This window comes from Rhinopithecus roxellana, chromosome 17 (assembly GCF_007565055.1).
Source record: "Rhinopithecus roxellana isolate Shanxi Qingling chromosome 17, ASM756505v1, whole genome shotgun sequence".
Taxonomy (NCBI): domain Eukaryota; kingdom Metazoa; phylum Chordata; class Mammalia; order Primates; family Cercopithecidae; genus Rhinopithecus; species Rhinopithecus roxellana.
In genome coordinates this window covers 8,600,522-8,626,081 of record NC_044565.1, presented here as the reverse complement: position 1 = coordinate 8,626,081, position 25,560 = coordinate 8,600,522, and the positions used below count along the sequence as shown (strand labels likewise).

Here is a 25,560-nt window from a genome sequence, read left to right as displayed (position 1 = left end):
GCACGTATCTTTATAATATAATGATTTATGCTGCTTTGGGTATATACCTAGTAATGGAATTGCTGGGTCAAATGATAGTTCTGTTTCCAGATCTTTGAGGAATCACCACACTGTCTTCCACAATGGTTAAACTAATTTATACTCCCACCAACACGTATAAAAGCATTCCTTTTTCTCTGAAACTTCTCCCACATCTGTTGTTTCTGGACATTTTAATAATTGCCATTCTGACTGGCATGAGATGGTATCTCATTGGGGTTTTTTATTTGCATTTCTCAAATGATCAGTGACGTTGAGCTTTTCTTCATATATTTGTTGGCTGTAAAAATGTCTTCTTTTGAGAAGTATCTGTTCATGTCCTTTGCCCATTTTTAATTTTTTTTTTCCTTGTAAATTTGTTTAGGTTCCTTGTAGACCTTGGATATTAGACTTTCATCAGGTGGAAAGATTGCAAAAATTTTTCTCCATTCTGTAGGTTGTCTGTTCACTCTGGTGATGGTTTCTATTGCTGTGTAGAAGCTCTTAAGTTTACTTAGATCCCATTTATCCATTTTTGCTTTTGTTGCAATTGTTTTTGGCATTTTTGTCATGAACTCTTTGCCCGTGCCTATGTCCTAAATGGGATTGCCTAGATTTTCTTCTAGGGTTTTTACAGTTTTGGATTTTACATTTAAGTCTTTAATTCATCTTGAGTTGATTTTTGTATAAGGTTTAAGGAAGGGGGTTACAATTTTCCACATATGGCTAGCCAGTTCTCCCAGCACCATTTATTAAATAGGGAGTCCTTTTCCCATTGCTTGTTTTTGTCAGGATTGTTGAAGATCAGATGGTTGTAGGTGTGCAGTCTTATTTCTGAGTTCTCTATTCTGTTCATTGGTCTATGTGTTTGTTTTTATACCAGTACCATGCTGTTTTGGTTACTGTGGCTCTGTAGTATAGTTTGGAGTTGGGTAACATGATGCCTCCAGCTTTATTCCTTTTGTTAGGATTGTCTTTGCTATTTGGGACTTTTTTTGTTGTTGTTGTTGTTGTTGTTGTTGTTGTTGTTGTTGGTTCTGTATGAATTTTAAAATAGTCTTTTCTAATTCTATGAAGAATGTCAATGGTAGTTTAATGGGAATAGCATTGAATCTATAAATTACTTTGTGCAGTATGGTCATTTTCATGATATTGATTCTTCTTATCCATGAGCATAAAATGTTTTTCCATTTGTTTGTTTCCTCTCTGATTTCCTTGAGCAGTGGTTTGTAGTTCTCCTCAAGGAGGTCCTTCACTTCCCTTGTTATCTGTATTCCTAGGTATTTTATTCTTTGTGTGTCAATTGTGAATGGGACTTCATTTATGGTTTGGCTCTCTGATTGCCTGTTGTTGGTATAAAGGAATGCCAGCGACTTTTGCGCATTGATTTTGTAAGTTGAGACTTTGCTGAAGTTGCTTATCAGCTTAAGAAGCTTTGGGGCTGAGATGATGGGGTTTTCTAAATATAGGACATGTCATCTGCAAACAGGGATAGTTTGACTTCCTCTCTTCCTATTTGAATACTCTTTATTTATTTCTCTTGCCTGATTGTCCTGGCTAGAACTTCCAATACTATGTTGAATAGGAGTGGTGAGAGAAGTCATCCTTGTCTTGGTATACTTTCTTTTTACTCATAAATATACCTTACTTCTTTAATGGCTGCAGAATATCCCATGGTATGAATGTACCATTGGTATCAACATTAGGATAGTGCCTAGGAATATTTTGAAAAAGCAAAAGTTCATCTTTCTCTTCTTACTACCTCTTGTCCCTACCCCTGTCCTCCATATGGAGCTGCCTGAACCCTTCACCTTATCTCTCTTGACTGGTTTTACTCTATCTCCTTTCCCAAAGGATTCATCCTCCAAAAGCATGGACTTTCTGACTCCAACCCAAAACTCACCTTCTTTCAGAGTGGCTGGCCTGACTTATTTTATTCTGAAGGAAAGTAATTTGATTCAAACTAATTATTATATGAATTACTGCCAACTCCTTAACCCTCACATTTAGAAAGGAGATGGAGTTGAACTCATCATTGGAATTCCAGAGAGCAATGATTGATTTAAAAAACAACAACAACAACAAAAAAAAAAAAAAAAAAAAAAAAAAAAAACAGAACAGAAGCTGTCGAGAGCATAAAATTTGGGGTTGGGTTCAGCCATACTGGCTACTATGTCAGAAAATCTAGGCACAGAGAACTACCTCTAACTGATGATATTTTGGTCAATTTCTTCATTTCTTCTAGCTAAAAGTCCAATTATTTTCCAAAAGCTCTAGTGTTTTCCACAATACTCTTAGTAAGGGACCTGGAAAGATCAGGCCAGTTGCCTATAGGAATAGGCCATTCATAAATGGGTATCCATAACATATGGATGCACCATTCTGAGATTGGCCACCAACCAATTGAGAAAGAGTATGCCAGGGTGTGCCCAAGATGGCCGAATAGGAACAGCTGCAGCCTCCAGCTCCCAGTGTCAGTGACAGAGAAGATGGGTGATTTTTGCATTTTCAACTGAGGTACTGGGTTCATCTCACTGGGTCGTGTCGGACAGTTGGCGCTGGTCTGCGGGTGCAGCCCGACCAGCAAGAGCTGAAGCAGGGCGAGGCATCGCCTCACCTGGGAAGCGCAAGGGGGAAGGGAATTCCTTTTCCTAGTCAAAGGAAATTGAGACACACAACACCTGGAAAATCGGGTAACTCCCACCCTAATACTGCACTTTACCAAGGGTCTTAGCAAATGGCACATCAGGAGATTATATCTCACACCTGGCCCAGAGGATCCCACACCCACGGAGCCTCCCTCATTGCTAGCACAGCAGTCTGAGATCTAACTGCAAGGCAGCAGCGAGGCTGGGGGAGGGGTGCCCGCCATTGCTGAGGCGTAAATAGGTAAACAAAGCTGCCGGGAAGCTCGAATTGGGTGGAGCCCACCACAGCTCAAGGAGGCCGGCCTGCCTCTGTAGACTCCTCCTCTGGGGACAGGTCATAGCTAAACAAAAAGCAGCAGAAACCTCAGCAGAGGTAAATGCCCCCGTCTGACAGCTTTGAAGAGAGCAGTGGATCTCCCAGCATGGAGGTTGAGATCTGAGAACAGACAGACTGCCAGCTCAAGTGGGTCCCTGACCCCTGAGTAGCCTAACTGGAACACATCCCCCACTAGGTGCAGACTGACACATTACATGGTGGGGTACGCCCCTGTGATGAAGCTTCCAGAGCAAGAATCAGACAGCAACACTCGCTGTTCAGCAGTATTCTATCTTCTGCAGCCTCTGCTGCTGATACCCAGGCAAACCGAGTCTGGAGTGGACCTCAAGCAAACTCCAACAAACCTACAGCTGAGGGTCCTGATGGTTAGAAGGAAAACTAACAAACAGAAAGGACACCCACACCAAAACCCCATCAGTACGTCACCATCATCAAAGACCAAAGGCAGATAAAACCACAAAGATGGGGAAAAAGCAGTGCAGAAAAGCTGGAAATTCAAAAAATCAGAGCGCATCTCCCCCTCTAAAGGAACGCCGCTCATTGCCAGCAACGGAACAAAGCTGGATGGAGAATGACTTTGACGAGTCGAGAGAAGAAGGGTTCAGTCGATCAAACTTCTCAGAGCTAAAGGAGGAACTAGGTAACTAGCGCAAAGAAACTAAAAACCTTGAAAAAAGATTTGACGAGTGGCTAACTAGAATAACCAATGTAGAGAAGTCGTTAAAAGAACTGATAGAGATTAAAACCATAACATGAGAACTACATGACAAATGCACAAGCTTCAGTAACTGACTCAATCATCGGGAAGAAAGAGTATCAGCGATCAAAGATCAAATGAATGAAATGAAGTGAGAAGTGTAGAGAAAAAAGAGTAAAAAGAAATGAACAAAGCCTCCAAGAAATATGGGATTATGTGAAAAGACCAAATATACGTCTGATTGGTGTGCCTGAAAGTGACGGAGAAAATGGAACCAAGTTGGAAAACACTCTTCAGGATGTCATCCAGGAGAAATTCCCCAACCTGGTAAGGTAGGCCAACATTCAAATTAAGGAAATACAGAGAATGCCACAAAGATACTCCTCGAAAAGAGCAACTCCAAGACACATAATTGTCAGACTCACCAAAGTTGAAATGAAGGAAAAAATGTTAAGGGCAGCCAGAGAGAAAGGCCAGGTTACATACAAAGGGAAGCCCATCAGACTAACAGCAGATGTCTCCACAGAAACTCTCCAAGTCAGAAGAGAGTGGGGACCAATATTCAACATTCTTAAAGAAAAGAATTTTCAACCCAGAATTTCATATCCAGCCAAACTAAGTTTCATAAGTGAAGGAGAAATAAAATCCTTACAGACAAGCAAATGCTTAGAGATTTTGTCACCACCAGGCCTGCCCTACAAGAGATCTTGAAGGAAGCACTAAACATGGAAAGGAACAACAGGTACCAGCCATTGCAAAAACATGCCAAAATGTAAAGTCCATTGATGCTAGGAAGAAACTGCATCAACTAGCGAGCAAAATAACCAGCTAATATCATAATGACAGGATCAAGTTCACATATAACAATATTAACCTTAACTGTAAATGGACTAAATGGTCCAATTAAAAGGCAAAGACTGGCAAATTGGATAAAGAGTTAAGACCCATCAGTTTGCTATATTCAGGAGACCCACCTCACATGCAGAGATACGCATAGGCTCAAAATAAAGGGATGGAGGAAGATCTATCAAGCAAATGGAAAACAAGAAAAAGCAGGGGGTGCAATCCTAGTCTCTGATAAAACAGGCTTTAAACCATCAAAGATCAAAAGAGACAAAGAAGACCATTACATAATGGTAAAGGGATCAATCCATCAGGAAGAGCTAATTATCCTAAATACATATGCACCCAATACAGAAGCACCCAGATTCATAAAGCAAGTCCTTAGAGACTTACAAAGAGACTTAGACTCCCATACAATAATAATGGGAGACTTCAACACTCCACTGTCAACATTAGACAGATCAACGAGACAGAAAATCAAAAAGGATATCCAGGAATTGAACTAAACTCTGCACCAAATGGACCTAATAGACATCCATAGAACTCTCCACCCCATATCAACAGAATATACATTCTTCTCAGCACCACATCGCACTTACTCCAAAATTGACCACATAGTTGGAAGTAAAGCACTCCTCAGCAAATGTAAAAGAACGGAAATTATAACAAAGTGTTGCTCAGACCACAGTGCAATCAAAGTAGAACTCAGGACTAAGAAACTCAATCAAAACGGCTCAACTACATGGAAACTGAACAACCTGCTCCTGAGTGACTACTGGGTACATAACGAAATGAAGGCAGAAACAAAGATGTTCTTTGAAACCAATGAGAACAAAGATACAACATACCAGAATCTCTGGGACACATTTAAAGCAGTGTGCAGAGGGAAATTTATAGCACTAAATGCCCATAAGAGAAAGCAGGAAAGATCTAAAATTGACACCCTAGCATCACAATTAAAAGAACTAGAGAAGCAAGAGCAAACACATTCAAAAGCTAGCAGAAGGCAAGAAATAACTAAGATTAGAGCAGAATTGAAGGAGACAGAGACACAAAAAACCCTCCAAAAAATCAATGAATCCAGGAGCTGGTTTTTTTAAAACATCAACAAAATTGATAGACCGCTAGCAACACTAATAAAGAAGAAAGGAGAGAAGAATCAGATAGATGCAATAAAAAATGATAAAGGGGATATCACCACTGACCCCACAGAAATACAAACTACTATCAGAGAATACTATAAACACCTCTACGCAAATAAACTAGAAAACCTAGAAGAAATGGATAATTTCCTGGACACTTACACTCTCCCAAGACTAAACCAGGAAGAAGTTGAATCCCTGAAAAGACCAATAGAAGGCTCTGAAATTGAGGCAATAATTAATAGCCTACCAACCAAAAAAAGTCCAGGACTAGACGGATTCACAGCCGAATTCTACCAGAGGTACAAGGAGGAGTTGCTACCATTCCTTCTGAAACTATTCCAATCAACAGAAAAGAGGGAATCCTCCCTAACTCATTTTACGAGGCCAACATCATCCTGATACCAAAGCCTGACAGAGATACAACAAAAAAAGATAATTTTAGACTAATATCCCTGATGAACATCAATGCAAAAATCCTCAATAAAATACTGGTCAACCGAATCCAGCAGCACATCAAAAAGCTTATCCACCATGATCAAGTGGGCTTCATCCCTGGGATGCAAGGCTGGTTCAACATATGCAAATCAATAATTGCAATCCAGTATATAAACAGAACCAAAGATAAAAACCACATGATTATCTCAATAGATGCAGAAAAGGCCTTTGACAAAATTCAACATTCCTTCATGCTAAAAACTCTCAATAAATTCGGTATTGATGGAATGTATCTCAAAATAATAAGAGCTATTTATGACAAACCCACAGCTAATATCCTACTGAATGGGCAAAAACTGGAAGCATTCCTTTTGAAAACTGGCACAAGACAGGGATGCCCTCTCTCACCACTCCTATTCAACATAGTGTTGGAAGTTCTGGCTAGGGCAATCAGGCAAGAGAAAGAAATAAAGGGTATTCAGTTAGGAAAAGAAGAAGTCAAATTGTCCCTGTTTGCAGATGACATGATTGTATATTTAGAGAACCCCATTGTCTCAGCCCAAAATCTCCTTAAGCTGATTAGCAACTTAGCAAAGGCTCAGGATACAAAATCAATGTGCAAAAATCACAAGCATTCTTATACACCCTTAACAGACAAACAGAGAGCCAAATCAGGAATGAACTCATTCACAATAGCTTCAAAGAGAATAAAATACCTAGGAATCCAACTTACAAGGGATGTAAAGGACCTCTTCAAGGAGAACTACAAAACCACTGCTCAGTGAAATCAAAGAGGACACAAACAAATGGAAGAACATACCATGCTCATGGATAGGAAGAATCAATATTGTGAAAATGGCCATACTGCCCAAGGTAATTTATAGATTCAATGCCATCCCCATTAAGCTACCAATTACTTTTTTCACAGAATTGGAAAAAACAGCTTTAAAGTTCATATGGAACCAAAAAAGAGCCCGCATTGCCAAGACAATCCTAAGCCAAAAGAACAAAGCTGGAGGCATCACACTACCTGACTTCAAACTATACTACAAGGCTACAGTAATCAAAACAGCATGGTACTGGTACCAAAACAGAGATATAGACCAATGGAACAGAACAGAGCCCTCAGAAATAATACCACACATCTACAGCCATCTGATCTTTGACAAAGCTGACAAAAACAAGAAATGGGGAAAGGATTCCCTATTTAATAAATGGTGCTGGGAAAATTGGCTAGCCATAAGTAGAAAGCTGAAACTGGATCCTTTCCTTACTCCTTATACGAAAATTAATTCAAGATGGATTAGAGACGTAAATGTTAGACCTAAAACCATAAAAACCCTAGAAGAAAACCTAGGCAATACCATTCAGGACATAGGCATGAGCAAGGACTTCATGTCTAAAACACCAAAAGCAATGGCAACAAAAGCCAAAATTGACAAATGGGATCTAATTAAACTATAGAGCTTCTGCACAGCAAAAGAAACTACCATCAGAGTGAACACGCAACTTACAGAATGGGAGAAAATTTTTGCAATCTACTCATCTGACAAAGGGCTAATATCCAGAACCTATAAAGAACTCAATCAAATTGACAAGAAAAAAACAAACAATCCCATCAAAAAGTGGGCAAAGGATATGAACAGACACTTCTCAAAAGAAGACATTCGTACAGCCAACAGACACATGAAAAAATACTCATCATCACTCGCCATCGGAGAAATGCAACTCAAAACCACAATGAGATACCATCTCACACCAGTTAGCATGGCAATCATTAAAGAATCAAGAAACAACAGGTGCTGGAGATTATGTGGAGAAATAGGAACACTTTTACACTGTTGGTGGGACTGTAAACTAGTTCAACCATGGTGAAAAACAGTGTGGCGATTCCTCAAGGATCTAGAACTAGAAATACCATTTGACCCAGCCATCCCATTACTGGGGATATACCCAAAGGATTATAAGTCATGCTGCTATAAAGACACATGCACACGTATGTTTATTGCAGCACTATTCACAATAGTAAAGACTTGGAATCAACCCAAATGTCCATCAGTGACAGACTGGATTAAGAAAATGTGGCACATATACACCATGGAATAATATGCAGCCATAAAAAAGGATGAGTTTGTGTCCTTTGTAGGAACGTGGATGCAGCTGGAAACCATCATTCTCAGCAAACTATCACAAGAACAGAAAACCAAATACCTCATGTTCTCACTCATAGATGCGAATTGAACAATGAGATCACTTGGACACAGGAAGGGGAACATCACACACCGGGTCCTACTGTGGGGAGTGGGGAGCGGGGAGGGATAGCATCAGGAGATATACCTAATGTAAATGACGAGTTAATGGGTGCAGCACACCAACATGGTACATGTATACATATGTAACAAACCTGCACGTTGTGCACATGTGCCCTAGAACTTAAAGTATAATAATAATAAAAAAAAAGAAGGCATAAGGGCAAGAAAAAGACCAACATTTTAAAATGAGTAAATGGAGTAAATTTACTTTATTTTATCATGGATGGGTGAATACCTTACACTAGACTGATAGTAGTTCAAGGATCAAACTACAAGGAAACTACAGCTTTAACTACTGCAAAAGCTTCCTTTCTCTAGCTTACCTTCTTGTAGTCAGAATATAATATAAAATACATATAACAAACCAAATATGTATTTTCAAGAGCATGGGGATTGGCAGCACTAAATCCCATGTTGCTCAAGGGTCAACTGCAATTATTGATTTATTTAGTAACTGCAAAGAATTTATTTTGCAAATTAAATAGAAGTTCTAATTATATAAAAAGTCTAATTCAGTATAATGTGACTATAAAGAAAACATACAACATAATAACTTAATTTTTTTTTTCTTATTTACACAGAAAGATCATCTAGAATATTAGGAACCATAATTAAATAATAATTTTTTACAAATAATACTGAGATTATAAATTACCTACAACTCACTTTTTAAATAATTATAAAATCTAGACTACTAAGAAAGTATTTTTTAAATGTGTGCAATTTAAACAGTGATTTTTTTAAACTGCTTTTTTGTAATCAAAACATCTTTATTCTTTTTTATCTATGGTAGTACCATCAAGAGTAATTCACTATCAGAAATCTTACCTGGATTGCTATTTACAGAAAGCTCTTCAGACTTCTTTCCTCTTTTGTATTCAGAAATTATTTTGAAAATGTTCTGTATAAAAATAAATGAAATTAATATTTTAACACTATTATCAAAAACATTTACCAAATATACTAAATTATTAGAGTATCTTAAACAATATCAGGATGTTAATTATTCTCTACACTTCTCTTCTGTAAGCTCTACAAACTTCTTAGTACCTTTCTAATTAAATAATAAAAACAGGTGAAGTACTCATGAAGTGAGCGCAGCAAACTATCTCACGTCGGCTTGACATAACGGAAAGTCACCTTCCTGGCTCTTACTGGTAGGTCCTGGTTCTATAGCCAACAGGTATTTGCTCTTATAAGTTGCTTCTCTTAGGCACCATGTCTTCTAGATTTTACTGTCCTCTTTCACTAGGTTGTTATATAGGTTTAATGAAATAGTATTTTTAACATTTACAGAGAAATAGTAAAGCAGTGGAATTTGTTCTTGAACTTTACTGCTGAAACTATTTTGAAATCCCAAATCAAACCCAGTGTGTAGTTTTTCATAGGTTCTAACATTCAAATGCTTCAGTTTAAGAAAAATGGTAAGTCCTAATTTTGCTTATTGTTCTATTATTTCTGGCTCATAATTCAGGGCATCTCAACTATTTCATAATTTATGAATACATTATTCATTAAAATAGGTAACATGATTGTTCATTATTATTGAGCTCATCAGTTCCAAGGGCAGAAAACTAACAGATGTCAAGATCTGGCTTGGGCTAACACTATTACTTCTCTACAGACTCTAACTGAACCAGCAGATGTTTGCTAGAATAATGGTTAATCTCCATCAGTAATGTTATCTCCAACTGACATGGAAGACAAAACCCTACTTTCATGTTTTTTAAGTTCCATGAAGTAGATGAAAGTTGACATTTTCTCATTTCCAAGATACATACTAACAAAATATTTACACAACACCCCATGTGTTACTTATCTGCATTCTCAGTTTATAGATCACCTTACACAAATGTTTTTGTAGTGAAAAATCACAATTCTAATATAAGGTGCCACCCATTTTGTTTTGATTCAAACGACTACTTAGCTAGCCAGCAAACAGTCATGTGACCTTCCCGTGACTGCAAAATATGAAATGCTTCACCATGCTAATTTTCTTCATACTGTTCCAATTTTAGTATTTGTGCTGCCAAAGCAAGCACAAAGCCTTACTTTTACATATGAATGCTGATAAGTCATGGATGAGGCTTAGCTCTGTTAAATCTAACTCACCAACTTGAGACTCAAATAATTCTGATGAATGGCTTCCTATGAGGTAGAATCTGAAAATATTTTAAAAACTTGAGATAGTGATGCAAGTAGCTTGAGAGATCTTCATTATTATAGAAAACAGATCACTTGAGGGGCCAACCACAAGCAGATGCCTACTACTCTAAGGAAGGATGGAATAGAAGCTTACTCTACCTGAGAAAAGGCTTACATTGTTTATTTTTAAAGTCTCAGCATACAGATCTGGTAGCAATAAAGAAAAAAAAACTGTGATCTCTTTCTTCAACATTATTTGAATATCTCTGACAGCTTAGAACTATCCCAACTAATATTTGCTTTAAAGAGAAAAAAAAAAAGGACCCAAAAAATAACTCACCATGAAGGTCTAGAAGCCCAGGTTAAAATGTAGGCTTTACATCAGGGATTTTTTGTTTTGTTTTGTTTTTTGTTTTTTGTTTTTTTTGAGATGGAGTCTCGCTCTGTCGCCCAGGCTGGAGTGTAGTGGCCGGATCTCAGCTCACTGCAAGCTCTGCCTCCCGGGTTTACGCCATTCTCCTGCCTCAGCCTCCCGAGTAGCTGGGACTACAGGCGCCCGCCACCTCGCCCGGCTAGTTTTTTGTATTTTTTAGTAGAGACGGGGTTTCACCATGTTAGCCAGGATGGTCTTGATCTCCTGACCTCGTGATCCGCCAGTCTCGGCCTCCCAAAGTGCTGGGATTACAGGTTTGAGCCACCGCGCCCAGCCTACATCAGGTTTTGATTGTGGGTGAAAATGTCAATTTGCTCACTATGTGTGTTGATAAAGTTAGAATATCCAGCTAACAGAGCAAGGTTCTGCTGTTTTGGAAACAATGGCTAAGCATATAAGTATGTGCAAGTGAACTAAAAAAAGAATAGTGTAACTTTGAAGCCTTTTTATGGATCAACATGAAGATTAAGGGATCCCAAACAGAAAGAGCATCCTGGTGGCAAAGGTTAATCATTACCAGACTGCAGGAGCACTTTCAATGGCAAGAAAGCAGCAACAGAATCAATGAAAACACAGCAATGATTAGAATGTCCTTTCCCCTTCTCCTTCTGACTTGTAGAAACTCATTGTCTTCCTTGGACTTAAGGAACCCCGTAGGTTCTTGAAAAATTCAAGGATCAGGCTACAGTAGATGGTCCCCAATAAACAGCACAAGGTTTTTTGATAAGCTGGACATTTTGAGACCCAAATAACTAATTAGAAAAATCAAAGATGTGAAACTACTTTATCCTATGCATAGGGGTTATACTTGAAATAAAATGAAAAACATTGGAATCTCTAAGGAGAAAAGTCCTAAAAGTTTCAATATCAAGAATCCTGCACCTACTGCTACTTATCTAGCCTTTTGCTTGATTTCTGGCTGACGAAGTTGCACAACTCTTGAAAACTTAAAAACTTGAAAATTTGTCACTTGAAAACTACTTAAACCAAACTATGAAATCTCACCTGATATATAAGATGCAATTGTTACAATTATTTTAAGCTTCAATTTAGTGTTCACTGGCCTTTTTATGTAAAGACTTACACTTTATTCTGAGTCTCGATCGCATAATCTTCTGCAGTCTTTCCATATGCATCTCGAGAAAACACATCAATATTGTGCTGCAGAAGAAGAATGACTATATCTTTTTCTCCAAGGGTAACAGCAAGTATGAGGGATCTAAAATAACAGAGAGGTAATTAAAAACTTTAATGACATTTTAAAAGTTAAGTTTAAATACTTTATCAACTTAATATGTTGCCTGTCCATGTAGAATTAACCCAACTACATGTAGTAAGAAACAAGCATCTTGGGTGCTCAAGGGTTTATCTTTGTAAATTACCACAAAGGTTAAAAGCAAGGAACAAATAGGAAGCCTCTTGTCCCACTGTGGTATGACATAAAGTTGCTAACTTAAAGTCCTTTGATGGGCAAGAAACTATGCTCAGGCCACCTATCTACAGTAGGCAAATTTAAGTGAAAAATTATTCATTTCTTCCCTAGTCTAATATTATATATTATAATGCAAAATCAGCTAAGGGGTCAGATAAGAGCTATCTGCAGGCTTGAAACAATAATATTAACAGGAATGCTAATAGTAGTAGTCATGGCTTCAGTTAATGATGCTTATAAGCATGTGCTAGGCATTAAACACCATATATATATGGAGGATAATAATGTATCCTTCAAGGGTAGTTGTGTACAAGTAACATCATATATATAATATATAGTATATTTCAAGAACCCCTTAGGTTCTTGAAAAATTCAAGGATCAGGCTATAGTAGATGGTAATATTATATATATTATCTATAAAATATATAATTCATATTGTATATTATATATTATCTATAAATATATATTATAATATATTATATATGATGTTACTTACATTATAGACTTACATACACATTACAATGTGTGTGTGTGTATATATATATATGAGCACATACTTATATGCTCAGCCATTGTTTCCAAAACATCAGCACCTTGCTCTGTTAGCTGCACATTCTAACATTATATATATATAATGTTACTTACACACAGCCACCCTTGAAGGATATATTATTACCCTCCTTTTCACAGAAGAAAACATGCTTGGTGATAAGTAATTTTATCAAGGTCACACATCTAGCAAGTGTGAAAGCTGGGGATTAAACCCAGTCCTGTGTGAACCTAAAGCTTGTCTTCATTAAAGTTTTATCCATTTAAAGCTATCTTTTCTCCCTCTCCCCATATCAATTAAAAACAATATCAAGGCCGGGCGCGGTGGCTCAAGCTTGTAATCCCAGCACTTTGGGAGGCCGAGACGGGCGGATCACGAGGTCAGGAGATCGAGACCATTCTGGCTAACACCGTGAAACCCCGTCTCTACTAAAAAATACAAAAAAAACCTAGCCGGGCGAGGTGGCGGGCGCCTGTAGTCCCAGCTACTCGGAGGCTGAGGCAGAAGAATGGTGTAAACCCGGGAGGCGGAGCTTGCAGTGAGCTGAGAACCGGCCACTGCACTCCAGACGGGGCGACAGAGCGAGACTCCGTCTCAAAAAAAAATAAAAAATAAATAAAATAAAAAAAAAACAACAACATCAAAACACAGTAGAAATGAAAAACTAACATGAAACCCCTTTAGCTAACATAAGATCATACAATCAAAAGCATCACATTATTACATTATAAATAACACCACATCATATTACAAATAAACATTTACTAATATACAGAGCTTTCTATATATAGAAGCCTTTTATGTGTATAATGTCTACAGAGATGAATCCTGCTATACACTGTTCTTTATGTTACTCAGTCCAAATAATCGTTTTTCTACCTAAGTGATGATCTGTGTTGGTATTTCTCACTATATCCCAATAATTAAAAGTTAGTCTTCTTATTAATGTAATATTTCTGACTTGGGTGACTGCCACCACTCTAAAATGACACTCAGGTTTAAAAACAACACAATAAGAACTAAGGTCTGTACCTGTTAAGAAAATCAACTGCATTTACATTTGCATTTTTCTTTAATAAAAATTCCACCATGTTCACTTTTGCTCGACTCACAGCAAGTAAAAGTGGTTGATATTCATCCTGTAAAACAACAGCAACAATTTATAATCACAAAATTACATATTTATCAACTGAACTGAAAACCTTACATAAGATCCTATGAGCTTGAATATATACAATTGAAAGGACATAAGAGGTGGTCCCTTTCTTTTCACTCCTCGGCGCTTTTCTATGTTCTACTCCTTCTCCTGGAAACAGCCTTCTCTGCCTCACCACAAGAACTCTGGTCATCTCCAAAGCTCACTTGAAACATTTACCAGTTCCAAGAATCTTTGCTTCTGTCACAGCATTTAGCATGGCACATTTCAAGGATTTCATTGTTTCCCACCTGAGCCAGGAGCTTCTTGAGGGCAGGAGCTCTATTTTTTTCTCTATGTCCTCAAACTCTAAGACATAGTAATAAATGTTTCAGGTATTTTTATTAATGATTTAATTATACTTATGGAGCAGTGTTTCTTAAACTATTAATATATTCCAAAGGATATTTACTTTACCAGAAGTTGGACATTATACCCCAAAAGAAAGACTCCATGATCACCCATGTTTGAAAAATGTTACAAAACTGTGCATTACGTGTCCAGTATTTGAGAAATCTTTTGAACTTCACCTGATCCCTATTTGTAAATACTTATTATGGAGAAGATTAACATCTGAGAAATGAGAGTTTCCGGGACACGGTTGTGAGAGCTTACCAGTAAAGGTGGAGGTTTCCTCTGGGTGACACACACTTGCCTGATTCTCTTCTATCGATGGTGTCAGAATCTCGGATGACAATGTCAGGTGCTCCTGATCCATTTGGAACAGGAGCACCTGACATTGTCATCTGAAAATCTGACATGATTGACAGTTCATTTGAAGCCTATCTCTTCAATTCGGAGAGCCGGGCTCTGAATTAATAGAGATAGGCTTCAAATGAACTGTCACTGCTTGTTATTAAATAGTCCATGGGTTTTCTCTAGCAATATTTTTATCTTAGCTGTCAGAAAGCTCTGTATGAAATGTTATTCTCGATTACAATCTTAGGAACCTGGTGCAAATATTTATGTAATTATAATCTTAGGATCCTGGTACATAACTCCTTTAAAAATTTGTATTCTAGTTTCCATATTAATTCTTACTTAATTTTTTTTATTTTAGGTAAAATATAAATCAGAAATAAAAATACAATGGCTTATCAATTAAAGCTCTAATAATGACCTATATGAATTATTTATAGCATAATGAAAGCCGCTAAATTACTTGCATCTTTTATTTATTTATTTATTTATTTATTTATTTATTTATTTATTTATTTTTTGAGATGGAATCTCACTCTGTCGCCCAGGCTGGAGTGCAGTGGCGGTGTCTCGGCTCACTGTGAACTCCGCCCCCGGGTTCACGCCATTCTCCTGCCTCAGCCTCCCGAGTAGCTGGAACTACAGGCATGTGCCACCATACCCAGCTAATTTTTTGTATTTTTAGTAGACAGGGGGTTTCACTGTGTTAGCCAGAATGGTCTCAGTCTCCTGACCTCGTGATCCACCCGCTTCGGCCTCCTAAAGTGCTGGGATTACAGGCGTGAGCCACTGCGCCGGGCCAATTACTTGCATGTTTAGGAGGCAATGCTGAAGAGAAAAATACAATGTTGTCTACAATATGCATAAGCTATGCAACTATACCATTATTCACCTTAAAAAGCTTACATGCATTCTAATGGGAAGATGATTATCTATGGTATATATAAAGAAAAATAGTTTATAGAAACACCACCTTCTAAATTCAAAAGTTGAACCACATTACTAAGGGATTTATATAAAATATAGACTCTATATTTAAATAAATATAAAATGTCTTGAAAGCTTTGAAATATCTACTAAAATACACTATAAAACAGGGCTTGTAGGGGCGGAGCAAGATGGCCAAATAGGAACAGCTCCAGTCTCCAACTCCCAGCGCGAGCGACACAGAAGACCGGTGATTTCTGCATTTGCAACTGAGGTACTGGGGTCATCTCACTAGGGAGTGCCGGACAATCGGTGCTGGTCAGCTGCTGCAGCCTGACCAGCGAGAGCTGAAGCAGGGCGAGGCATCGCCTCACCTGGAAGCGCAAGGGGGAAGGGGATCCGTTTTCCTAGCCAGGGGAACTGAGACACACAACACCTGGAAAATCGGGTAACTCCCACCCCAATACTGCGCTGTAAGCATACAGGCACACCAGAATATATCCCACACCTGGCCGGGAGGGTCCCACGCCCACGAAGCCTCCCTCACTGCTAACACAGCAGTGTGCCGCGATCTATCCGCAAGGCAGCAGCGAGGCTGGGGGAGGGGCGCCCGCCATTGCTGAGGCTTAAGTAGGTAAACAAAGCCGCTGGAAAGCTCGAACTGGGTGGAGCTCACAGCAGCTCAAGGAAGCCTGCCTGTCTCTGTAGTCTCCACCTCTGGGGACAGCGCACAGCTGAAGACCAACAGGGGAAGTAGCGGGAGCCGGTGCAGACGCGAACGACTCTGTCTGACAGCTTTGGGGAGAGCCGTGGATCTCCCAACGCGGAGGTTGAGATCTGAGAACGGACAGACTGCCTGCTCAGGTGTGTCCCTGACCCCTGAGTAGCCTAGCTGGGAGAAATCCCCCACTAGGGGCAGTCTGACACCCCACACCTCACAGGGTGGAGTACACCCCTGAGAGGAAACTTCCAAAGGAAGAATCAGACAGGTACACTCGCTGTTCAGCAATATTCTATCTTCGGCAACCTCTGCTGCTGATACCCAGGAAAACAGGGTCTGGAGTGGACCTCAAGCAATCTCCAACAGACCAACAGACAGTCCTTCTGACTGTCAGAAGGAAAACTATCAAACAGGAAGGACACCTATACCAAAACCGCATCAGTACGTCACCACCATCAAAGACCAGAGACAGATAAAACCACAAAGATGGGGAAGAAGCAGGGCAGAAAAGCTGGAAATTCAAAAAATAAGAGCGCATCTCCCCCTGCAAAGGAGCGCAGCCCATCGCCAGCAACGGATCAAAGCTGGTCAGAGAATGACTTGGACGAGATGAGAGAAGAAGGCTTCAGTCCATCAAACTTATCAGAGCTAAAGGAGGAATTACGTACCCAGCGCAAAGAAACTAAAAATCTTGAAAAAAGAGTGGAAGAATTGACAGCTAGACTAATTAATGCAGAGAAGATCATAAACGAAATGACAGAGATGAAAACCATGACACGAGAAATACGTGACAAATGCACAAGCTTCAGTAACTGACTCGATCAACTGGAAGAAAGAGTATCAGCGATTGAAGATCAAATGAATGAAATGAAGCGAGAAGAGAAACCAAAAGAAAAAAGAAGAAAAAGAAATGAACAAAGCCTGCAAGAAGTATGGGATTACGTAAAAAGACCAAATCTACGCCTGATTGGGGTGCCTGAAAGTGAGGGAGAAAATGGAACCAAGTTGGAAAACACTCTTCAGGAAATCATCCAGGAGAACTTCCCCAACCTAGTAGGGCAGGCCAACATTCAAATTCAGGAAATACAGAGAACGCCACAAAGATACTCCTCCAGAAGAGCAACTCCAAGACACATAATTGCCAGATTCACCAAAGTTGAAATGAAGGAAAAAATCTTAAGGGCAGCCAGAGAGAAAGGTCGGGTTACCCACAAAGGGAAGCCCATCAGACTAACAGCAGATCTCTCGGCAGAAACTCTACAAGCCAGAAGAGAGTGGGGGCCAATATTCAACATTCTTAAAGAAAAGAATTTTAAACCCAGAATTTCATATCCAGCCAAACTAAGTTTCATCAGTGAAGGAGAAATAAAATCCTTTACAGATAAGCAAATGCTTAGAGATTTTGTCACCACCAGGCCTGCCTTACAAGAGACCCTGAAGGAAGCCCTAAACATGGAAAGGAACAACCGGTACCAGCCATCGCAAAAACATGCCAAAATGTAAAGACCATCGAGGCTAGGAAGAAACTGCATCAACTAACGAGCAAAATAACCAGTTAATATCATAATGGCAGGATCAAGTTCACACATAACAATATTAACCTTAAATGTTAATGGACTAAATGCTCCAATTAAAAGACACAGACTGGCAAACTGGATCAAGAGTCAAGACCCATCAGTCTGCTGTATTCAGGAGACCCATCTCACATGCAGAGACATACATAGGCTCAAAATAAAGGGATGGAGGAAGATCTACCAAGCAAATGGAGAACACAAAAAAGCAGGGGTTGCAATCCTTGTCTCTGATAAAACAGACTTTAAACCATCAAAGATCAAAAGAGACAAAGAAGGCCATTACATAATGGTAAAGGGATCAATTCAACAGGAAGAGCTAACTCTCCTAAATATATATGCACCCAATACAGGAGCACCCAGATTCATAAAGCAAGTCCTTAGGGACTTACAAAGAGACTTAGACTCCCATACAATAATAATGGGAGACTTCAACACTCCGCTGTCAACATTAGACAGATCAACGAGACAGAACGTTAACAAGGATATCCAGGAATTGAATTCATCTCTGCACCAAGCGGACCTAATAGACATCTATAGAACTCTCCACCCCAAATCAACAGAATATACATTCTTCTCAGCACCACATCGCACTTATTCCAAAATTGACCACATAATTGGAAGTAAAGCACTCCTCAGCAAATGTAAAAGAACAGAAATTATAACAAACTGTCTCTCAGACCACAGTGCAATCAAACTAGAACTCAGGACTAAGAAACTCAATCAAAACCGCTCAACTACATGGAAACTGAACAACCTGCTCCTGAATGACTACTGGGTACATAACGAAATGAAAGCGGAAATAAAGATGTTCTTTGAAACCAATGAGAACAAAGATACAACATACCAGAATCTCTGGGACACATTTAAAGCAGTGTGTAGAGGGAAATTTATAGCACTAAATGCCCACAAGAGAAAGCAGGAAAGATCTAAAATTGACACTCTAACATCACAATTAAAAGAACTAGAGAGGCAAGAGCAAACACATTCAAAAGCTAGCAGAAGGCAAGAAATAACTAAGATCAGAGCCGAACTGAAGGAGATAGAGACACAAAAAACCCTCCAAAAAATCAATGAATCCAGGAGTTGGTTTTTTGAAAAGATCAACAAAATTGACAGACCGCTAGCAAGGCTAATAAAGAAGAAAAGAGAGAGGAATCAAATAGATGCAATAAAAAATGATAAAGGGGATATCACCACTGACCCCACAGAAATACAAACTACCATCAGAGAATACTATAAACGCCTCTACGCAAATCAACTAGAAAATCTAGAAGAAATGGATAATTTCCTGGACACTTACACTCTCCCAAGGCTAAACCAGGAAGAAGTTGAATCCCTGAATAGACCAATAGCAGGCTCTGAAATTGAGGCAACAATTAATAGCCTACCCACCAAAAAAAGTCCAGGACCAGATGGATTCACAGCTGAATTCTACCAGAGGTACAAGGAGGAGCTGGTACCATTCCTTCTGAAACTATTCCAATCAATAGAAAAAGAGGGAATCCTCCCTAATTCATTTTATGAGGCCAACATCATCCTGATACCAAAGCCTGGCAGAGACACAACAAAAAAAGAGAATTTTAGACCAATATCCCTGATGAACATTGATGCAAAAATTCTCAATAAAATACTGGCAAACCGGATTCAGCAGCACATCAAAAAGCTTATCCACCATGATCAAGTGGGCTTCATCCCTGGGATGCAAGGCTGGTTCAACATTCGCAAATCAATAAACGTAATCCAGCATATAAACAGAACCAAAGACAAGAACCACATGATTGTCTCAATAGATGCAGAAAAGGCTTTTGACAAAATTCAACAGCCCTTCATGCTAAAAACGCTCAATAAATTCGGTATTGATGGAACGTATCTCAAAATAATAAGAGCCATTTATGACAAACCCACAGCTAATATCATACTGAATGGGCAAAAACTGGAAAAATTCCCTTTGAAAACTGGCACAAGACAGGGATGCCCTCTCTCACCACTCCTATTCAACATAGTGTTGGAAGTTCTGGCGAGGGCAATCAGGCAAGAGAAAGAAATCAAGGGTATCCAGTTAGGAAAAGAAGAAGTCAAATTGTCCCTGTTTGCAGATGACATGATTGTATATTTAGAAAACCCCATCGTCTCAGCCCAAAATCTCCTTAAGCTGATAAGCAACTTCAGCAAAGTCTCAGGATACAAAATTAATGTGCAAAAATCACAAGCATTCTTATACACCAGTAACAGACAAGCAGAGAGCCAAATCAGGAATGAACTTCCATTCACAATTGCTTCAAAGAGAATCAAATACCTAGGAATCCAGCTTACAAGGGATGTAAAGGACCTCTTCAAGGAGAACTACAAACCACTGCTCAGTGAAATCAAAGAGGACACAAACAAATGGAAGAACATACCATGCTCATGGATAGGAAGAATCAATATCGTGAAAATGGCCATACTGCCCAAGGTTATTTATAGATTCAATGCCATCCCCATCAAGCTACCAATGAGTTTCTTCACAGAATTGGAAAAAACTGCTTTAAAGTTCATATGGAACCAAAAAAGAGCCCGCATTGCCAAGACAATCCTAAGTCAAAAGGACAAAGCTGGAGGCGTCACGCTACCTGACTTCAAACTATACTACAAGGCTACAGTAACCAAAACAGCATGGTACTGGTACCAAAACAGAGCTATAGACCAATGGAACAGAACAGAGTCCTCAGAAATAATACCGCACATCTACAGCCATCTGATCTTTGACAAACCTGAGAGAAACAAGAAATGGGGAAAGGATTCCCTATTTAATAAATGGTGCTGGGAAAATTGGCTAGCCATAAGTAGAAAGCTGAAACTGGATCCTTTCCTTACTCCTTATACGAAGATTAATTCAAGATGGATTAGAGACTTAAATGTTAGACCTAATACCATAAAAACCCTAGAAGAAAATCTAGGTAGTACCATTCAGGACATAGGCATGGGCAAGGACTTCATGTCTAAAACGCCAAAAGCAACGGCAGCAAAAGCCAAAATTGACAAATGGGATCTAATTAAACTAAAGAGCTTTTGCACAGCAAAAGAAACTACCATCAGAGTGAACAGGCAACCTACAGAATGGGAGAAAATTTTTGCAACCTACTCATCTGACAAAGGGCTAATATCCAGAATCTACAAAGAACTCAAACAAATATATGAGAAAAAAACAAACAACCCCATCAAAAAGTGGGCAAAGGATATGAACAGACATTTCTCAAAAGAAGATATTCATACAGCCAACAGACACATGAAAAAATGCTCATCGTCACTCGCCATCAGAGAAATGCAAATCAAAACCACAATGAGATACCATCTCACACCAGTTAGAATGGCAATCATTAAGAAGTCAGGAAACAACAGGTGTTGGAGAGGATGTGGAGAAATAGGAACACTTTTACACTGTTGGTGGGATTGTAAACTAGTTCAACCATTATGGAAAACAGTATGGCAATTCCTCAAGGATCTAGAACTAGATGTACCATATGACCCAGCCATCCCACTACTAGGAATATACCCAAAGGATTATAAATTATTCTACTACAAAGAGACATGCACACGTATGTTTATTGCGGCACTATTCACAATAGCAAAGACTTGGAATCAACCCAAATGTCCATCTGTGACAGACTGGATTAAGAAAATGTGGCACATATACACCATGGAATACTATGCAGCCATAAAAAAGGATGAGTTTGCATCCTTTGTAGGGACATGGATGCAGCTGGAAACCATCATTCTTAGCAAACTATCACAAGAACAGAAAACCAAACACCACATGTTCTCACTCATAGGTGGGAACTGAACAATGAGATCACTTGGACTCGGGAAGGGGAACATCACACACTGGGGCCTATCATGGGGAGGGGTAGGGGGGAGGGATTGCTTTGGGAGTTATACCTGATATAAATGATGAATTGATGGGTGCTGACGAGTTGATGGGTGCAGCACACCAACATGGCATAAGTATACATATGTAACAAACCTGCACGTTATGCACATGTACCCTAGAACTTAAAGTATAATAAAAAAAAATAAAAATAAAAAAATAAAAAAAAAAAAAACAGGGCTTGTAAAGTCATCCCTACAGAGGCAAGGGAGATGACCTGAGGAAGTGAAGTACCTAGGTGGGCACAGTAGCAGAATGGAGACCACACGCCTCATAGAAAGGGGCAACCTCTGCACAGCATCCTAAACGTGAGACAGGCTCAAGGGACACCAGATTGGATTCTTGAAGAGAAGCCTGGAATCCAGATCTGTGCGTGAGTCTCCTAAACCTTCCATGTTGAGACAATTTATAGAGGCAAACTAAACACATCTATGGGACACATTGAGACTATAGACCTTGTCTTTTTATATTTGCTATGGATATGTCTCCAAGTGATTGTATGTAAAGCAAGTGTTTTTATGTAAAATACTTCCTTTCTTTAGTTTCTGAATTTTTTTTCCAAAACAGGCCCAAGAATGCAATAAAATTGTTACTAAGAGTCATAATACCCACTTTAAGCACTTTTACAACATGCATGCATTTATAATTTATGTTTAATTTTCCCAGATTGTTCATCAAATGGATGATTAGTTCATAGGACTGCTGCAACTATATTATTAAAATAATATTAAATTACTATTCTAGTTTCCATACTGTTACCTAATTTTTTTATTTTAGGTAAAATATAAATCAGAAACAAAAATACAATGGCTTATCAATTAAAGCTCTAATGATGACCTATATGTATTCTCCGTATTCTTACTAACTTCATGGTTTTCAGTGTTTAAAACTGCTATCCTGATTATGCCATAGTTCTATGTACTTAACAGACATACTGAGGCAGTCCATAATAGAGATTCAGCTTCAAAAAAAGGTTTAGAATTTTTTATATCGTAATTGAGAGAACCCTGCTTTTAATAATGATGCATTGACCTAATCACCAGAATGATAACTAAGAGACTCGAAGTCCTGAAAGAATCAGTCTCTACTTATTGAAAGAGTACCCAATAGTAAATTTCTAATGACCCTATGAATGGCAGTGAATAAGTGATGGTGGCAAAGAAAAGGTGCTATTCTTAAGCTGATAGATACTGCAAATAATAGTCCTTTTAACTTCCCAACCACAGAAGTAGAGACAGATAAAAGTCAGGCTAATATTATTGGAAAGGAGAAATTGAAAGGAAGCAGCACCTATCATCCAACTTTTCTACGGATTTTTTACGTGTTTGAGATACGGGAATTTACATCATACTTATCTATTCAGTGGTTCTTAACCAGCAGCCTATCAGTGTCTCAAGAAATTTGTTGTTGTTGTTGTTGTTGTTAGAGACAGTGTCTTATTCTGTTGCTCTGGCTAGAGGCACCACCATGCCCAGCTTCAAGGAAATATTTTACAACATACATGTCCAGTAATATTTAATAGTAAATATTAGATTTACTATATTAAAATCTTCAGGGGATATCCTAGACTTAGAGGTTTGCTTTTAATTTCCCCAGGTTACTGTCATGCACAATTCTAACTGCGGACTAGCACAGTTGATAATCACTTCTGTCTCATCTCTCACCCACATGGCAAATGCCCTTTGTCATTTGGGATTTGGCCAAAAAGAGGAAAGAGCAAAAGATAGAGCCATTCACTGAAAACTCCATTTACTTTTCCTGGGTAGGGGTAGAGAAGAGACCAGCAAACTCAAAATCCAACTTGATTTTACTATTTATAAGCTCCTTATCTCCCACCTGCCCATCAAGACATTCTGGACTTGAGAGTAGAGTTTAGATGCTTATCTAAGTGGCTGTTTCTGCCGAAATTGAATAATGTCCATTAATTCTGTGTTCTTCTCTCTGCTGAACTGTGTGCCACTTCATCGCCTCTATTCACTGCCAACCTGGTTTCCTCAGAGTCCTACCAAAACTGATTCCTAGGCAATTTTATAATTCACAAACTCTTGCCCAAAGTAGGAATAATTATCCCCAAAACTGAAGAGATCCTTGTCTAAACATATAAATAGAAAACAAACTACAAAACACACAAAAACCCTCTCCACAGTATTTTCCCTCATGTCCTAATTTCCGAATTAGCTTGTGCATTTCTGATTGCTCTCCTTTTCTTCATTTCTCGCTCTTAAGCCTTTCCACAGAGGGATCACTTTCAAATGAAATCACCTTCACATACAATACTTGTCAACAGCAGCAAGAAGTACATTTATTGTGAAATGCTTTAATTTTATTTGAAATTTAAAATAAAGTATATTTAGAAGGGCAAATTTTACTTTCTTGTGTCACTTCACACTGATTAGAAAAAAAGTAATTTAGTGGAAAAACACTTAACTATTCCCTTTCCCAAATTCAGTGGTCATGAATTATAAATTTATTGTAATTCATTTGTTTTTATAATTATTTACCATAAGTGCATGAAGAAAAGTTGTATTCTATAATGCTTCTTTAAAAGTTCCAATATTTAAAGTAAAATCTTAGACAGTTAAGGCATTTCAAAATATTTTTATTCAAGGAATGTTTGAGCTTCCAAATATGAAAAATTGACCCTTACACGTGTCAATGTTAAAATAAATGCATTTCAGATAGTTTGAAAATAATGTTGGTTGATCTATACCTTGCTGCATTCTTCAATATCTGTACCATAAAAAAGAAGTTTTTCTATCATGGATGTATCTTCATTATACACAGCATAGTGTACAGCAGTCCTTCCATAGAAATCCATAATATTTGGATCAGCACGATTTTTCAGTAGAATAGCTGCACAAGCCTCCTGCCTCAGTTGTACTGCCTGTCAGTATTAGACCAAGAAACATACAAATACTGAAAAATCAAAACAAACACTCCATATGATTTACTAACTAGTTATATAGTGGTATCCAATGAGATAAGTTCATTTTATTCTATGTAATTAAACCAAATCCATCTCATGCTCAAAGAGTCTGCTACTATATACCTTGATCAGAGGTGTCCTGCATTCACGGTCATAGAGTTTAAGCTCACATCTTCTGGACACCAGGAGAGATATGACTTTCAGTTGGCCAGTGGCACAGGCCAAATGTAGGGCAGTCTTGTGAGAGTGAGAGGACTTTTTAAAACAGGTAACTGTAAGCATTAATTAGCGTGTTATTTCTCTGTCTTCAAAACAAATATTTAATTTTCTTGTGAAGAAAGTACAACCTTTGTTAGCGCTTATTACTCACCACATTAATGAAAGAGCAGGCTATTTAACAGAAAAAGTTTGACTTTTGGATTCAGTTTAATTGGGGCTTAAAATTTACTTTAAGCTCTGTCACTTAGCTATTATTTAGCCTTTCTTTGCTTCAATTTCCTTATCAATAAAATATATAAGAGCATAGTAGCTATTCCACAGAACACTGCTGTGATGCTTACATGAGAATCTATGTACAGCATTTAGAACACTTTCTAACACAAATAACAGCTCAATAAT

General features: G+C 38.5%; 1 protein-coding gene across 1 annotated transcript; it reads right to left on the bottom strand.

Moving 5' to 3' along the window:
* Positions 1-9,263: 9,263 nt before the first annotated feature.
* On the bottom strand, positions 9,264-25,299 carry LOC104669316 (ankyrin repeat domain-containing protein 36B-like). Its single transcript, XM_030921704.1, has 5 exons — positions 25,066-25,299; positions 24,727-24,900; positions 14,029-14,135; positions 12,098-12,232; positions 9,264-9,336 (listed from the first exon to the last, which is right to left on the bottom strand). The coding sequence occupies exons 1-5, from the start codon at positions 25,222-25,224 to the stop codon at positions 9,321-9,323; spliced, it is 591 nt and encodes a 196-aa protein (XP_030777564.1). The 5' UTR covers positions 25,225-25,299; the 3' UTR covers positions 9,264-9,320.
* Positions 25,300-25,560: the final 261 nt, after the last annotated feature.

What these genes read in the sequence shown, in the direction of transcription:
- LOC104669316 (XM_030921704.1), bottom strand. Translation starts at nt 25,224, where the DNA reads ATGCTTACAGTTACCTGTTTTAAAAAGTCCTCTCACTCTCACAAGACT. An exon ending in GCAGGACACCTCTGATCAAG is followed by an intron (nt 24,901 to 25,065) that starts GTATATAGTAGC and finishes TAATACTGACAG; the next exon opens with GCAGTACAACTGAGGCAGGA. An exon ending in GCAGTTGATTTTCTTAACAG is followed by an intron (nt 12,233 to 14,028) that starts GTACAGACCTTA and finishes CTGTTATTTTAG; the next exon opens with ATCCCTCATACTTGCTGTTA.